Source organism: Mustela lutreola, chromosome 2, assembly GCF_030435805.1.
Source record: "Mustela lutreola isolate mMusLut2 chromosome 2, mMusLut2.pri, whole genome shotgun sequence".
Taxonomy (NCBI): domain Eukaryota; kingdom Metazoa; phylum Chordata; class Mammalia; order Carnivora; family Mustelidae; genus Mustela; species Mustela lutreola.
Genome location: NC_081291.1, coordinates 139,647,857 through 139,661,867, shown reverse-complemented (window position 1 = coordinate 139,661,867; position 14,011 = coordinate 139,647,857). Strand labels below are relative to the sequence as shown.

General features: G+C 43.0%; 1 protein-coding gene across 1 annotated transcript in view; it reads right to left on the bottom strand.

The window, feature by feature from the left end:
- The window catches only part of LOC131824927 (uncharacterized), a 34,602-nt gene that overhangs the window by 8,051 nt on the left and 12,540 nt on the right, over positions 1-14,011 (bottom strand). The window contains exons 4-13 of the mRNA XM_059163650.1: positions 13,885-13,926; positions 13,534-13,563; positions 10,024-10,068; positions 9,619-9,666; positions 9,406-9,452; positions 9,256-9,305; positions 8,764-8,981; positions 8,410-8,660; positions 6,259-6,393; positions 3,391-3,529 (exon numbers count right to left, since the gene is read on the bottom strand). Coding sequence (XP_059019633.1) covers positions 3,391-3,529; positions 6,259-6,393; positions 8,410-8,660; positions 8,764-8,981; positions 9,256-9,305; positions 9,406-9,452; positions 9,619-9,666; positions 10,024-10,068; positions 13,534-13,563; positions 13,885-13,926 — 1,005 coding nt within the window. The remainder of the gene's footprint in view (positions 1-3,390; positions 3,530-6,258; positions 6,394-8,409; positions 8,661-8,763; positions 8,982-9,255; positions 9,306-9,405; positions 9,453-9,618; positions 9,667-10,023; positions 10,069-13,533; positions 13,564-13,884; positions 13,927-14,011) is intronic.

The following is a 14,011-nucleotide window of genomic DNA, read 5'->3' as shown; positions in this document are numbered from 1 at the left end:
AGGAGGGAACCCTGTGCCATTTGCAAAGGAAGCTACAACAGCCACAGGCAGGTTCAGAGACCTGTCCACACTCCCACAGAGAGCTGGTTAATTCTAGGGCTGGAACTAGAACCCAGAGGACCTCACTCCCAATCCACTCTTCTGCTTCCCTTTTAGCTCCAAAATGTGCTCACTAGACACATGTCTGTTGTTTTAATAACCTTCTTCAAAGAGAATTGGAGGTCAAGGTCAGACCTGCCTGAGGAGGCAGCCAAGGGCAGCTAGGGGGTGTGCCCCTCCATCTCCACTCTTCCGGAGGCAGTCCACACCAGCGGCAGCCCTCTCCAACTCCTCCCAGGGCAGGAGAGGATATTGAAGAGGTTGTCACCGGAGGACTTCCCAGCACCAAAATCTTAAACGAGGAAAAGCGTTTCCACCGCAGAGCCATAATCACACAGCAGGAGCGACAGTTCACTGATCAGATAGACAGGGGGACACAAATGAGGCAGGAGATCAGCCAAAATGCAGATGTACATCCAGGTCATGGGACAGACTTTGTCAGGATGTCCCTCATTTATATTAAAATGTATGAGATCAAAAAAAAAAAAAAAAAAAATGTATGAGATCCTCGAGTACAGATCCTTTACCTCTTTGGTTAGGTTTATTCCCAGGTATCTTATGGTTCTTGGTGCTATGGTAAATGGAGTCGATTTTCTAATTTCCCTTTTTATATTTTCATTGTTGTGTATAAGAGAGCAACTGATTTCTGTGCATTGATTTTGTATCCTGCCACATTACTGAATTGCTGTATGAGTTCTAGTAGTTTAGGGGTGGAGTCTTTTGGGTTTTCCAAATAAAGTATCATGTCATCTGCAAAGAGAGAGTTTGACTTCTTCTTTGCCAATTTGAATACCTTTTATTTCTCTCTGTTGTCTGGTTGCTTTTGCTAGGTCTTCTAGTACTATGTTGAACAAGAGTGGCAAGAGTGGGCATCCTTGTCTTGTTCCTGATCTCAAAGGGAAGGCTGTCAGCTTTTCCCCATTGAGAATGATATTTGCTGTGAGTTTTTCATAGATGTATTTTATAAAGTTGAAGAATGTTCCCCCTATCCCTATACTTTGAATTGTCATAATCAAGAATGGATGTTGTATCTTGTCAAATGCTTTTTCTGCATCAATCGAGAGGACCATGTGGTTCTTTTCTCTTCTCTTACTGATTTGTTCTATCACATTGATTTGCAAATGTTGAACTGCCCTTGCATCCCAGGGATAAATCCTACCTGGTCAGGGTGTATAATCTTCTTAACGTATTGCTGGATCCTATTAGCTAGGATCTTGCTGAGAATCTTGGCATCCATACTCATCAGGAATATTGGTCTGAAATTCTCCTTTGTGGTGGGGTCTTTACTACAGAACACTCATGAAAGAAATTGAAGAAGACACAAAAATATGGAAGAGCATTCCATGCTCATGAATTGGAAGAATAAACACTGTTAAAATGTCTATACTGCCTAGAGCAATCTATACTTTCAGTGCCATCCTGATCAAAATTCTACCAGAATTTTTCAAAGAGCTGGAACAAACAATCCTAAAATTTGTACAGAACTAGAAGGGATTCCCGAATTGCTAAGGAAATGTTAAAAAAGAAAAACAAAACTGAGGGTATCACATTGCCTGATTTCAAGCTTTACTACAAAGCTGTGATCACCAAGACAACATGGTACTGGCACAAAAAAAAGACACATAGGCCAGTGGAACAGAGTAGAGAGCCCAGATATGGACCCAAAACTCTATGATCAAATAATCTTTTACAAAGCAGGAAAAAATATGCAGTGGGAAAAAGACAGTCTCTTCAATAAATGGTGCTGGGATAATTGGAGAGCTATGTATAGAAGAATGAAACCCGACCATTCTCTTACACCGTACACAAAGATAAACTTGAAATGGGTAAAAGGCCTCAACATGAGGCAGAAATCTATCAAAATCCTAGAGGAGAACAAAGGCAGTAACCTCTTCAACATTGGCCACAGCAACTTCTTTCAAGACATGTCTCCAAAGGCAAAGGAAACAAAAGCAAAAATGAACTTTTGGGACTTCATCAAGATCAAAAGCTTTTGCACAGCAAAGGAAACAATCAACAAAACAAAGAGACAACCTACAGAATGGGAGAAGATATTTGCAAATGACACTACAGACAAAGGGCTGATATCCAAGATCTATAAAGAACTCCTCAAACTCAACACACACAAAATAATCACGTCAAAAAAATGGGCAGAAGATATGAACAGACATTTCTCCAAAGAAGACAAACAAGTGGCTAACAGACACATGAAAAAATGTTCATCATCATTAGATATCAGGGAGATTCAAATCAAAACCACCTTGAGATATCACCTTACACCAGTTAGAATGTCCAAAATCAACAAGACAGTAAACAAGTGTTGGAGAGGATGTGGGGAAAGGGGAATCCTCTTATACTGTTGGTGGGAATGCCAGTTAATGCAGCCACTTTCGAAAACAGTGTGGAGATTCCTTAAGAAATTAAAAATAGAGCTACCTTATGACCCTGCAATTGCACTACTGGATATTTACCAAAAAGATACAGATGTAGTGAAAAGAAGGGCCACCTGTACCCCAACGTTCATAGCAGCAATGGCCACAGTCGCCAAACTGTGGAAGGAGCCAAGATGCCCTTCAACAGACAAATGGATAAAGAGGATATGGTTCATATATACAATGGAGTATTATGCCTCCACCAGAAAGGGTGAATACCCAACTTTTGTATCAACATGGATGGGACAGGAGGAGATTATGCTGAGTGAAATAAGTCAAGCAGAGACAGTCAATTATCATATGGTTTCACTTATTTGTGGAGCATAACAAATAGCATGGAGGACATTGGGAGTTGGAGAGGAGAAGTGAGTTGGGGGAAATCAGACAGGGAGACAAACCATGAGAGACTGTGGACTCTGAGAAACAAAGGGAGGGTTTTGGGGGCAGTGGTTTGAGGGAATGGGTGAGCCTGGTGGTGGGTATTAAGGAGGGCACGTATTGCATGAAGCACTGGGTATGGTGCATAAACAATGAATCTTGGAACACTGAAAAAATAAAATTAAATTAAATTTTTAAAAAAGTCTGAAATCCAAACCTCAGAAAGGTAAGAGAGGGAAAAAAATAAAACCCAAACCCTCTATTGGCTAAGCCCACCTGCTGCCTGAAGCGTCCACACCTCACTGAACTACCCAATGACCAAGGGGTCTGGCTGTGGGTGCCTGAGAACCAGAGCCTCGCTGGACTCTTCATCTCTTAATCCGATCTTTAGATGTTAGGTAACGGAACAATCATCCTACTTGTTTTCTTACCCCCACTACCCCCAAAACCTGAGTTTTCATTCAAGATTCAAAACACTTACATTCTCTCAGTTTTGCTTTCCACACAATTTCCTCAGAATCCATTTCGACTAGAAGTAATTTAAATTCCACTGGTTGCTCCAAATACACTTCAATGTAACTTTTTAATTTTAAAAGTGAACCATCAACAAATTCAATTTCCTTAAAAAAAAAAAAAAGAGTGAATTTTTTTTTTTTTTTTTTTTAATAAAAGCTGCATTAGTTGGCAACATAAAATGTCAAGTAAGGAATGGTAAAGGGGTCAGCGCTGACTGGAATGCTTACTTCGATTCTGATCTCATCCCGTAATCACAGATCCTCTGACTCTCCTGCTTCTTCTAGCCCTTCTTTACTCAGACTTGCTTTTCTCCCTCATTGAGGCTTCCAGTACTTTGGACCGATTTTTTTAAGGTGTAAATTTTCAGCGCTTTCTTGGGTTCAGTGTTTCATGTTCCCAAACTAATCACCCTTTCCTAAGTGTTCTTAAACTCCCTCACTGGTTTCACTTCAATCATTCCACAACCTGGAAACGATTTAAAGACATTTACAGAACCACACTGTTTATTTCGTCCGCATTCCTCACTGAACACCACCTTGCCCCCACAAACCCTTTCATTGCTATTTTATGGATAAAGATCTCAGAGAAGCTAACGAACTTGGCCAAATCCACATCTAGGAAGTGGGAGATTTGAATTCGCACCTACTTACAACCACTACACTTAACCACTACATAGACCGCCCTATGCCTTGGACCTTCTCTCTTCTCCAGACACTAGCAAGTCTGCAGGGAGAAATGTACTTTAAAAAAAAAAAAAAAGAAAGAAAGAAAGAAAAGAAAAGAAAAATCATTGAACTACACTGGACATCACCTTTAAAAACCAACATTCCTACCCTGTCCCCTCCCTTTCCATTATAAACCACTAGCATTATCCTCACCATGGATCACCAAGGCCTACAAAGCCAAGAGCTTTCTCTCCCAAAGCCCTCTGCATTCCCATTTCCCATTCCCATTTGTCTGGTGCCTGGAGCCCAGCTGCACATCCCCATCATCTCACTTAGGCACATTCAGTTCCTTCTTCCAGGAAGGTTGTCTATCCTGGTGAATCCCTCTCCCCTCCAACCCAGAACAAATGTCTCCACATAGGAACTCTGCACGGAAACCCACTGCACCCATCTCTATGGTAATACATTACACATTAAAATTATTCTTTACATGACTATAGTATATCTCTCTATATCCTAGCATCTTTTGAAGGAAAAGATCACAACTTACTCATTTTTTAACTTTTAGCTCTTATCCCAGACTGACTTGTAATAGGTACTTTTGATAAATGTCAGTTAAATAAATCACTAATGGTCTAAAATCAGTAAGAACACCTTAGATTTAACAGAGTTTCACAACTCTCAGAGTACCCCAAAACCACTACCTTGCATAATCATTAGGGCAATCCTGGGAGATTAGCGCCATTAGCCCAGAGATTTGGTAAAGAGAGAGCACACAATTGGTGACAGAACTGGACTATTTAAAGCCCTCCCGCCACCACCATCTTGTGTAAGCGACACCTCTAGGGACCACCTCAGTCCCTTCCCAGACAGATGGACCATTCGGTGTGTATTATTCCCTCTCCTAGTGGCTCTCAATCTTGGCAGCACAGTACAGTCACCCTGGGAACTTTAACAAGCCCAATGCCGAGACCACTCCCAGAGCAATTAAGTCAGCATCTCTGGGGGTAGGACCCAGGCCACAGACTTTTTTCAAAGCTCCCCTGCAAATTCTATTTTGCAACAAAGGCCAAGAATCACACCATCCTAAACAAACCCTTCGAATTTAATCCCACCCCCCAGACAAGACTGCAGCTGGCGTCTCATGATCACCTTGAGGTGGCACCTGCCAGGGCTTGATCAGCTCACAAGGGCTAGGAATCAGCCTCTCAGATCCCAGTGCAGAGATGGTGGCATTAGGGGCCAAGGGCAGAGTGGGCTCAGGGCCAGGCTCATCTGCCACCTGGGTGTGGGACCCAGGCAGCTCGCTAGCCTGCTCTGCACGTTAATGGAGGATGCTCTCTTCAGCCTCAAAGTTGTGAAACTCAAAAAACACCCGGTGGGAAGAAACCCTTTGCAGCTGGAAAGGAAAGTATGGAAGGCTGTCTGCCCAACCTGACCACTTCTACAGGGCCAGAGGCCTCTGCTAATACGATAATGCAACACGGGCCACCCCCATCAGCTCCCTCTTCTTTCATATTTTAATGTAATGGAATCAAAACACATTTTCAATTTTTCACAGATTAAGAAACAAACAAAGGGGTGTACAAAAAGAATTTCCACAGAGATGTCTAGTTAGCTAAGCTGCAGCACGTAGTCAGGGCACGCAATGAAAATAAGTTTCAAAAATAACTTTGTCACTTACAGGAAACCAAAATCGCCTACAAATGTCATGGTGTATACAGTGAATAGTTGAAATCTACTGACAATTTGCCCCCATAACTATTTTTCAAATGCCTTCCAATAAGAAAAAGCCGATCACCTTGTTAGCAACTCTTTCCCATTAACCTTCAGTGCTCTGTGACTTAAGATTAAACTGAAGGTTTTTATTCCTTTGAAGCTCACACTGTTTGAAGAATTTAATTTAAAGAACTCAAGAAAACGTAAAACCTTTCTAAAGGAAAAAATATTAAATAGCCTATTTCTGCAATGGTGGCAAATTAATTCTGAAATTCAACGGCATCTTTGGAATAAGCTACAAGTTTAGAAAAACTATGGCTTTCCTGTAAATAAAAATGAAATAAAAATGAAAACAAAATGAATTCTTTTAAAAACCTTCAAAATAACCTTAGCTACAAAATATACATTCCTGCTGCTACTCCAAGTGGTTATTTTTAAGATATATATACCTCTGGGGTGATTTCAGCTTCTGGTTCACTGATCAGTCTGTATTTCTTCCCATTCTCCAATAACTTCTGGCAAACAGGAGGCTTGTCAATTTTCATGAATTTCTTAGAGGAGTGCTTTACTGACTTGGAAATATCCTAAAGGCAGAAATAGGTTTGGGCTGTGAAATGCATCAGTAACAACTGTAAGAACCGTTAAGTGCCCAGGCAGTGCACGTGCCCCCAGCATTCTCATCATGTCCCCCCACAAAATGACCGTGATGGAAACACCTTCAGGCACCCTAAAAAGAAACACCGCAGAGGCTAGTAAGTCATCTCGGACCCGCACTGCAAGCTTCTAGGTTTCCAAACCTCTTTCGCTCAAGCACTACAGCCAAAAGCAACTACACACACCCTGGCTAGCACCAAAAGTTTGCTTCTGAAGGATTTGAGAAAATTAAATGAGTGCCAGCATTACACGTTTGTACTGATTATCTGTCCATTGTGTGAACAGAAAGCAACTACTCTATTGTACACAGTTCCCCTTGACCCAGAGCTTGCTTCTACCCAGCACTATGTGTTTCCAGCCTTGGCCTCACCACTGTCCCAGAAGGGTTACTGATTTTATACGCATAGTTCGAATGCCCCACAAAGGCAAATGAGAGACTTTGGCCCAGGCTCCCTTGTGCAGCAGCTGTAGATGTAGCTGAACATGAAATCTGGGTTTCCTGAATGCAAAGTGCAAGGAAATCTTCCTACACAGAAAAAAAAAGTCAATCCCAGAAGGTGTAAAACTACAGCATCAACAGGAAGCCCATCCTGCCCTAACCGTGCCATGCGCCCATTGTTCCAGCGGCAGAATCAGCTCCTCACCCAGCTTCCCAGGAAGGAGAGAGAACACCCTTTTAATTAATTGAATTTACATGGGATTCTTTTGACTCCATTTGAAGACTCGTTTCCCAGCTGAAAGTATTAACTTAAATAAGATTATAGGAAGCATATTTCACCTTCTTAGGAAGAAACTAAAAACCTATTACTTAATAGAGTTCTTATATTTTAATATATATTGCCAATTACAATCAATATAACTTGTGTTTAAAGCCATCAAAACACTATAACCTGAAAACACTGGAGATAGGCAGTGTGACCTTGGAGGGGGCCAAGGGCTGGGTACCCCAAGATGGGCCACTCTGGCATGAAGATTATTTTTAAATAATAAATAATTAATAAAAAAATAATAATAATTTTAATATAATAATAATAAATTTTTAAAAAGCAATCAAGGGTGAGGGCATGAGTGAATAGGTGAAGGAGATAAGAGTACACTTATCACAATTAGCCCTGAGTAATGTATAGAATTGATGAATCCCTGTACTGCTCACCTAAAACCAAGATAACATTGTATATTAACTATACTGGAATTTTTTTAAAAATTAACTAATGCAAACAATTTTTTAAAAAAGGCAACCGAAACACAGCAGATTCAGGAAAGGCTCTTAACCTCCCTGACAACTGCCTAAAAGACTTTGGACAGGGAGCCGGCGTGGCTCAGTCAGTTTAGCGTCTGCCTTCGGCTCAAGTCAGATCCTGAGATCTAGTCCTGCATCAGGCTCCTCGCTCAGCAGGGAGCCTGCTTCTCCCAATGCCTCTCACCCCGTCTTATGCTCTCTCTCACTCTCTCGAATAAATAAGTAAAATATTTAAAAAAAAAAAAAAAAAGAAAGAAAAGAAAAGAAGAATTCGGATAGAGGACCTGCTCCAGAAAGAGAACTGTCACTAGAGATAACAACACTAGCACATTAACTAGGTATGGAAGACAGGGAGGAACATAGCAAGGCCTGTTTAAGCAAAGTCCTCTATGTCCCATGGCTCTGAGTGGCCCAAGAGACACTTGTTTACCAAACATTTATTCTTTTTCATTTTCCTGTGAGTTGCGTTTCTTTCCGCTGAAGTCCCAGACCCCCGCCCCCTTCTGCTTGGATCGGAATGACCACCCTCCCGCAATCAGAGGACTTGGCACCCCCCAGGCACTGACCCTCTGACCTCTCTAGGTGAGCGCCAAATGAGACCCACAGAGGGCAGACGCTTCAGTTAACAAGAATGGGACCCACACACACGGCATCATGTTGGAACCCAAAGTAATCAACACTTATGATTCATTCTCGTTAAATTTACCTTGATGAACGACTCGTTATTGGTTGCTATGTACACCCGAAAAGACAAGGATGGGTTATGGTCAATGGCTTTGTAGAGAATCACGGCCCCGTGGTGGTGTACAGTCTCTTCACTTTGAATAACCGGCCCCACAGGAGAAAGAGAGCTCACGCGCCATCTGACGTGGGTTGTAGAATGATCCATGGTGGATTCTAATGAGGCCCCAGAACTTTTAACATGTAAGACTTTGAACGTCATATTGGCATTGTGGTCTGTTAAAATATGAAGGTAAATCAGCACACTGGGCAGGACACGGGTTGCACACACATACACACACATGCACAAAAATTAGACATTTAGGAAACAAGTACTTACGACCCAAGCAGAGGGAATGTGGAAACTGAATGGAGGTGAGACAGGTTGGGTCACATTTAACATCAAACAAGGGTCCACCGACAACCCAGGGTTTAACAACCAGGTCTGCAAATTTGCTCCAGGACAAAACGCAATACTTGATGTCAACTTTTCTGTTAACCTCAAATATCAGACCAGTTTCCGTGCATTGGTAAGTTCCCTCTGTGTCCAACTTCAGTCTGCATTGGACAGATAAGAACACCTTTTTAGTCCTTATGTTTGGTCGGGGAGGATTTCTTAAAACTACTTGTGTTTTTAATTCCATTCAAAAGCACTAATGAAATTCTATAGCATTCTGAAGAAGCATCACTACCAAAGAAAATAGCCCAAGGAAGTACATAAAGTGTGTGAAATTAATTATGTTGTTCTGTGTTTCCCCTACCTGGGGTCATTTTTATGTGTGAAGTTAAGTTACTGATGATGTTTAAGTCTTCTCTATTCACAACTACTTACAAAAACTGTTCCCTGGAAAGCGGCCTGGGGGTCACTTGCTCATTTTGTTTCTGGAGAAAAAGTACACACATAAAAGCAGGTAATACACAAACAATGTTACTTTCTTAAAGCAAGTTAAAGAATCATACTCTATAATGAAAATATACTTACATTTTCAACATTGCAGTGTTCACAGTGAGGTTGGATTTTTTGAAGTTCTAAATGATAGAGAAAAAGTTTTATGTATATGAATGTGGTTGGCATTTTCGGATACAAATTTTTTCATAAGTATATGTGACAGGATGAGATGACAAAGTTCAAAGGCACATGCCCCTGAGCAATAACAATATGTGGAAGAATATTTTGGAAAATGTCAGTTTATACCTGAATGCGAATGCTCTTTGGGCAATTCCTTCTCCTCCCACTCTTCCGCTGTGAACGAGATCACACATGCATTGGCAGGAGTCAGTCATGGGGTAAATCGTACATGACTCAAGCACCCACCTTAGCTTCCCAACCCACAGAACTTTAAATGTGTATTTAAACACCTCCACACGTCAATCCAATGACACATGAGACACTACGTCTGTCGATCCCACTCTAGGTCTAAGGTGTGAAAACGGGCTTGAATGCGACTTGAGTTTTGGTGTGCCCCATCTCGGCACATAAAACTTTATGTGATCTTTCTCTGCAGCCATCATCCTTACACGGGGCCCACATGTTCTCCTTTCACACAAGCACGGGAGAGCAGCAGAGGAACCAGAGGTAAGCACGTCGCCCTGTTCTTACTCTGAGCAGAAGCTTCCTCCACGCAAGACCCTCCTGGCTCCCCATCTGTGAAGACAAGAAAGGGCATATGAGCCATCTCCTCATCAGTTATTCCTCCCCAGGGCCAGCGTCTCCGCTGGAGAGCGGCAGCCTCCACTGAAGATTCATCCACTGCCCAAGATAATGCTCGGCTGGCATCAGCCCTCCAGCTATTAGGGTTAGACATTAGCTTGGAAGAAAAGAACTGACATCAGATTTTAGGCCTATTTAAACTGGAACAACTGTAAGGGTCTCTGATTTGGCATGCAGATTCCTTCCACACCGATAAAGGTCCTGTATGGTCTGGCTCTTCATTACTTCATCTTCTGCCTGCCTCCCCCGCACCTGCTGCCCTCCAGTCACCACCCGCCATGTCTCCACCCCAAAGCACACTCCTGACTTTGCATATACTGTCTCCTCCCACAAATACTCGTGTTGCTTGCCCCCTCACATCTTTGTGGTCTCTGCTCAAATGTGCCCTTATCTGAGAGGCTTTTCTGATACAAATGCACACTCCCCCTCCCTGAAACAGGGCCTGCCTGACATATTCATTTCCTTCAGGGCATCTCCCCACCTTGCACACTGTGGTTTAGTGTCTTCTGCTTCCTGTTTCTCTCCCCCCTAGAATGTAAGCTTCATGAGGACTGTAACCCTAGGGCCTAGTAAGTGCTCAGTCACTATTTTCGGAATGATTAGACTTCCATACTACAAAATATATTAAGAAAGGGAAAGCAGGGGCACCTGGGTGGCTCAGTGGGTTAAAGCCTCTGTCTTCGGCTCAGGTCATGATCCCAGGGTCCTGGGATGGAGCCCCACATCCGGCTTTCAGCTCTCTGCAAGCCTGCTTCCTCCTCTCTCTCTGCCTGCCTCTCTGCCTACTTGGGATCTCTATCAAATAAATAAATAAAATCTGAAAGAAAAAATTAAAAAAGAAAAAAAAAAGAAAGGGAAAGCAGGGGCACCTGAGTGGCTCAGTCGGTTAAGCATCTGCCTTCGGCTCAGGTCATGATCCTGGAATACTGGGACTGAGCCCCACACTGGGCTCCCTGCACAGTAGGGTGTCTACTTCTCCCTCTGCCCCTCACCCTGCTCTTGTTCTCTCTCTCTCATATTCTCTCTCTCTCTCTCTCACTCTCTCTCAATAAACAAATAAAATCTTTTTTTTTTTTTTAAAGAAAGAAAGGGAACAGCAATGAATTTTTCTATTATCTACACTGGTCACTAGTTGCATGAACTTGACCTCTCTGGTGGCATTACTAAGTGTCCCCATGCTTCACTTTCCACATCTATCAAATGGGGATTAGAATAATACCATCCCCCCCCAAAATTAAGGAAAATTAAATGACCATGCCCTAATTCAGTAAGTGTTACATAACTATTATTAACTATTATTTTGCTACGGTGATAGGTGGGACTCATTAAAAAATTTACAAATTCTAGACAACAATTCCTGTCACTTAAGGCAAGACCTAATGTGTCAAATGCTTGGTTTTATATTGTAGACATCTGAACAACCTCTGGGAGGGTCACCCCATGGGTAAGGCACTCATCAATACATATACAAGGTCCTATGCCATCCCCCACGCCCAGAAGGTACAGACACCCCCCAGGACAGCGCTCCACCCCAGCACACACAAGCTGCCTGATTTGTCAGCCTATCGGGAGCTCCAGCTTTAAAAAAAAAAAAAAAAAAATTAAGATCACATGGCAACAGAGATTAAAAGTATTCAGAGTCCTGGACTCAGAACACTATAGATCTGAAATACCGACCACCTCCTGCACCACACTACCCTCCAATCATATTTCCTCAGTCACTATCTTATAAAGGATCATAAAATTCTACTTTATTGGTTGGCTGTAAGTCTGCGTTGTATTTCATCCACAGCCCATGGTTTTCTGCCTTAGGAGAAGAGAAAGTGAAAGAGATCAGAGAATCCTAACCAGCAAACACCGAGCCTCTGACCAGGTCTTCCCAGCCAAAGCAGAGAAATTGATGTAATTCTCCCCAACTTATCAACCACAGCTTCCCTTCAAGCATCGTTGGGTGACCCCAGAGTTCATGCCTGTGAGTAGAAAGCATATCCACTTGGGAAGGGAACGGGTAGGCTGCACTGTTAGCTAGAGCACAGAGGAGCAAACAGTCCAAGGCAGCCCACCTGGTCTTTCCACCCGACCTGAGAATGCAGGTGAAGAATCACAGACATTTTAACAAAGAGAATAATTTTGGGGGAAAGCAGGACTCTTCCATGACCTGGGGCTCGCTCCAAAGACAGGCATCCTCGGCCCGCCCACAGAAGATGCCAGGACTCTTGGGACTGCCAGAGAATACCAAGATGTCTAACCCAGCCAAGGGCCAGCCCCTCGGTGCTCCACGTTTGCCCTGCTGACCACACTGACCGCACCAATTCTGAGCCTATCTTGAGCCTCACTGAACACTGCCTTCCACCTATGTTGCCTGCCTGGGTGAGGCCCTGGCCCTGGCCTAGCTTCTGGACCCTGAGGGTCCTGACTCTGGACTCCATGTCTCTACGGCCCTTTACCCAGTTATTACCAGGGATAACAGCAGAAACCTGATCCAATGCCAGCTTTCTAGTTTGATTCCTATTTTAATCCAATCTACGGAGGCTGGACTTTCGACTGCATTTTGGAGGATGAAATAATCCATAATGTACAGAGAATTGGGGGTGAGAGGGTTGGCATACATTTTTGCTTTATGGCTATCAGAATATGACATCTCCACGAGGGTGCTACACACTATTACACACATTATCACAGCTTCTCCTCAATGTATAACATGATTGCAAGAACTTACAGTTACCATCACAGGTTCTCCACTGAGAAATTGCAGAGAGAATCAGACTATCTAAGGACTTATGAGCGAAGAGACTTCATTTATTTTAAGTACTGCAAAGGAGCCCTCTGACTGCCCTGCTACAGCATTCAGGGGCAGATCAGAGTCTAAGAACTGGAGGGGGGAGGAGGGTCCTACAGTAAAAAGAAAATCACTTAAAATACAAGCTTAGTCACTCACAAAACTTTCGACAAAAACCATATTTTATATTTAGAATTCCCTTCAAGTGGTTTCATTCTCAAGTTGTTCACGGAGAGCTACAACAGCACGCCAGAAACCCCCAAGCACAAATGGAGCACTTGCAGCGGCAGACAGTCAGTGGGCCACAATCCTGAGCAGCGAGCCCCACCGAGGCAAGCTGCGGCCGCTTACCGCAGGCCCCTCAGGCAGGGGCCTCAGAGCAGCACAGCACATGTACAGTCTTGGTACCGACGCACATCACAGGCACATGCTTTTTTTTGCCCTGTGTAGTGAGTTCACATTTCCAAAACACTTAGAGAAGTTTCCTAACGTTCACCTTAATCTTGCACGGGGAGAAAGATAACGAGCAAGTGATCGGTAATGTAAAAATCCCAGAGGCTATCCTCCCCTTTCTTCCTTTCAACGACAAAAAATAGAACCGAGAGGAAGGATATACTCACTTGTTTGTTCTGGTTCTGGTTCCTCATTATCTACAAAAAGCCAAGAAGTCTAAATCAAACTCTTTGGACAACCAAGAGGAAACACGGACTAATGGGAGAACAGGTAAAATGCTTGGCTCTCGCCACCAGCAACCATTTCCTGCCTTTCTTCTTCAGCTCATCCTGTCCTCCCACTTCGCTTGCCAACTGGAAAGTATTTACCACGTAGGCACTTCTTCAGGACTTCAGAAAACCATGCTAGTAATAGGTCCTCAAACCATATAAGGGATGTGTGCGTTACTTTAAAATAAAAATGAAGGCTCATAGGTTTAACCAGGATTCCGTGATTAAGGAAAAGCATACGTTACTCACCAGATTCACTCTCAGAGCTGCTCTCAGAACTGCTGTCCTCTCCTGAACAGAAACATACACCAAGGGAAGTTCGCAGTGAATAAAAAGTAAGAACTATTTTTTAATTATATCTATTATAAAATAGATG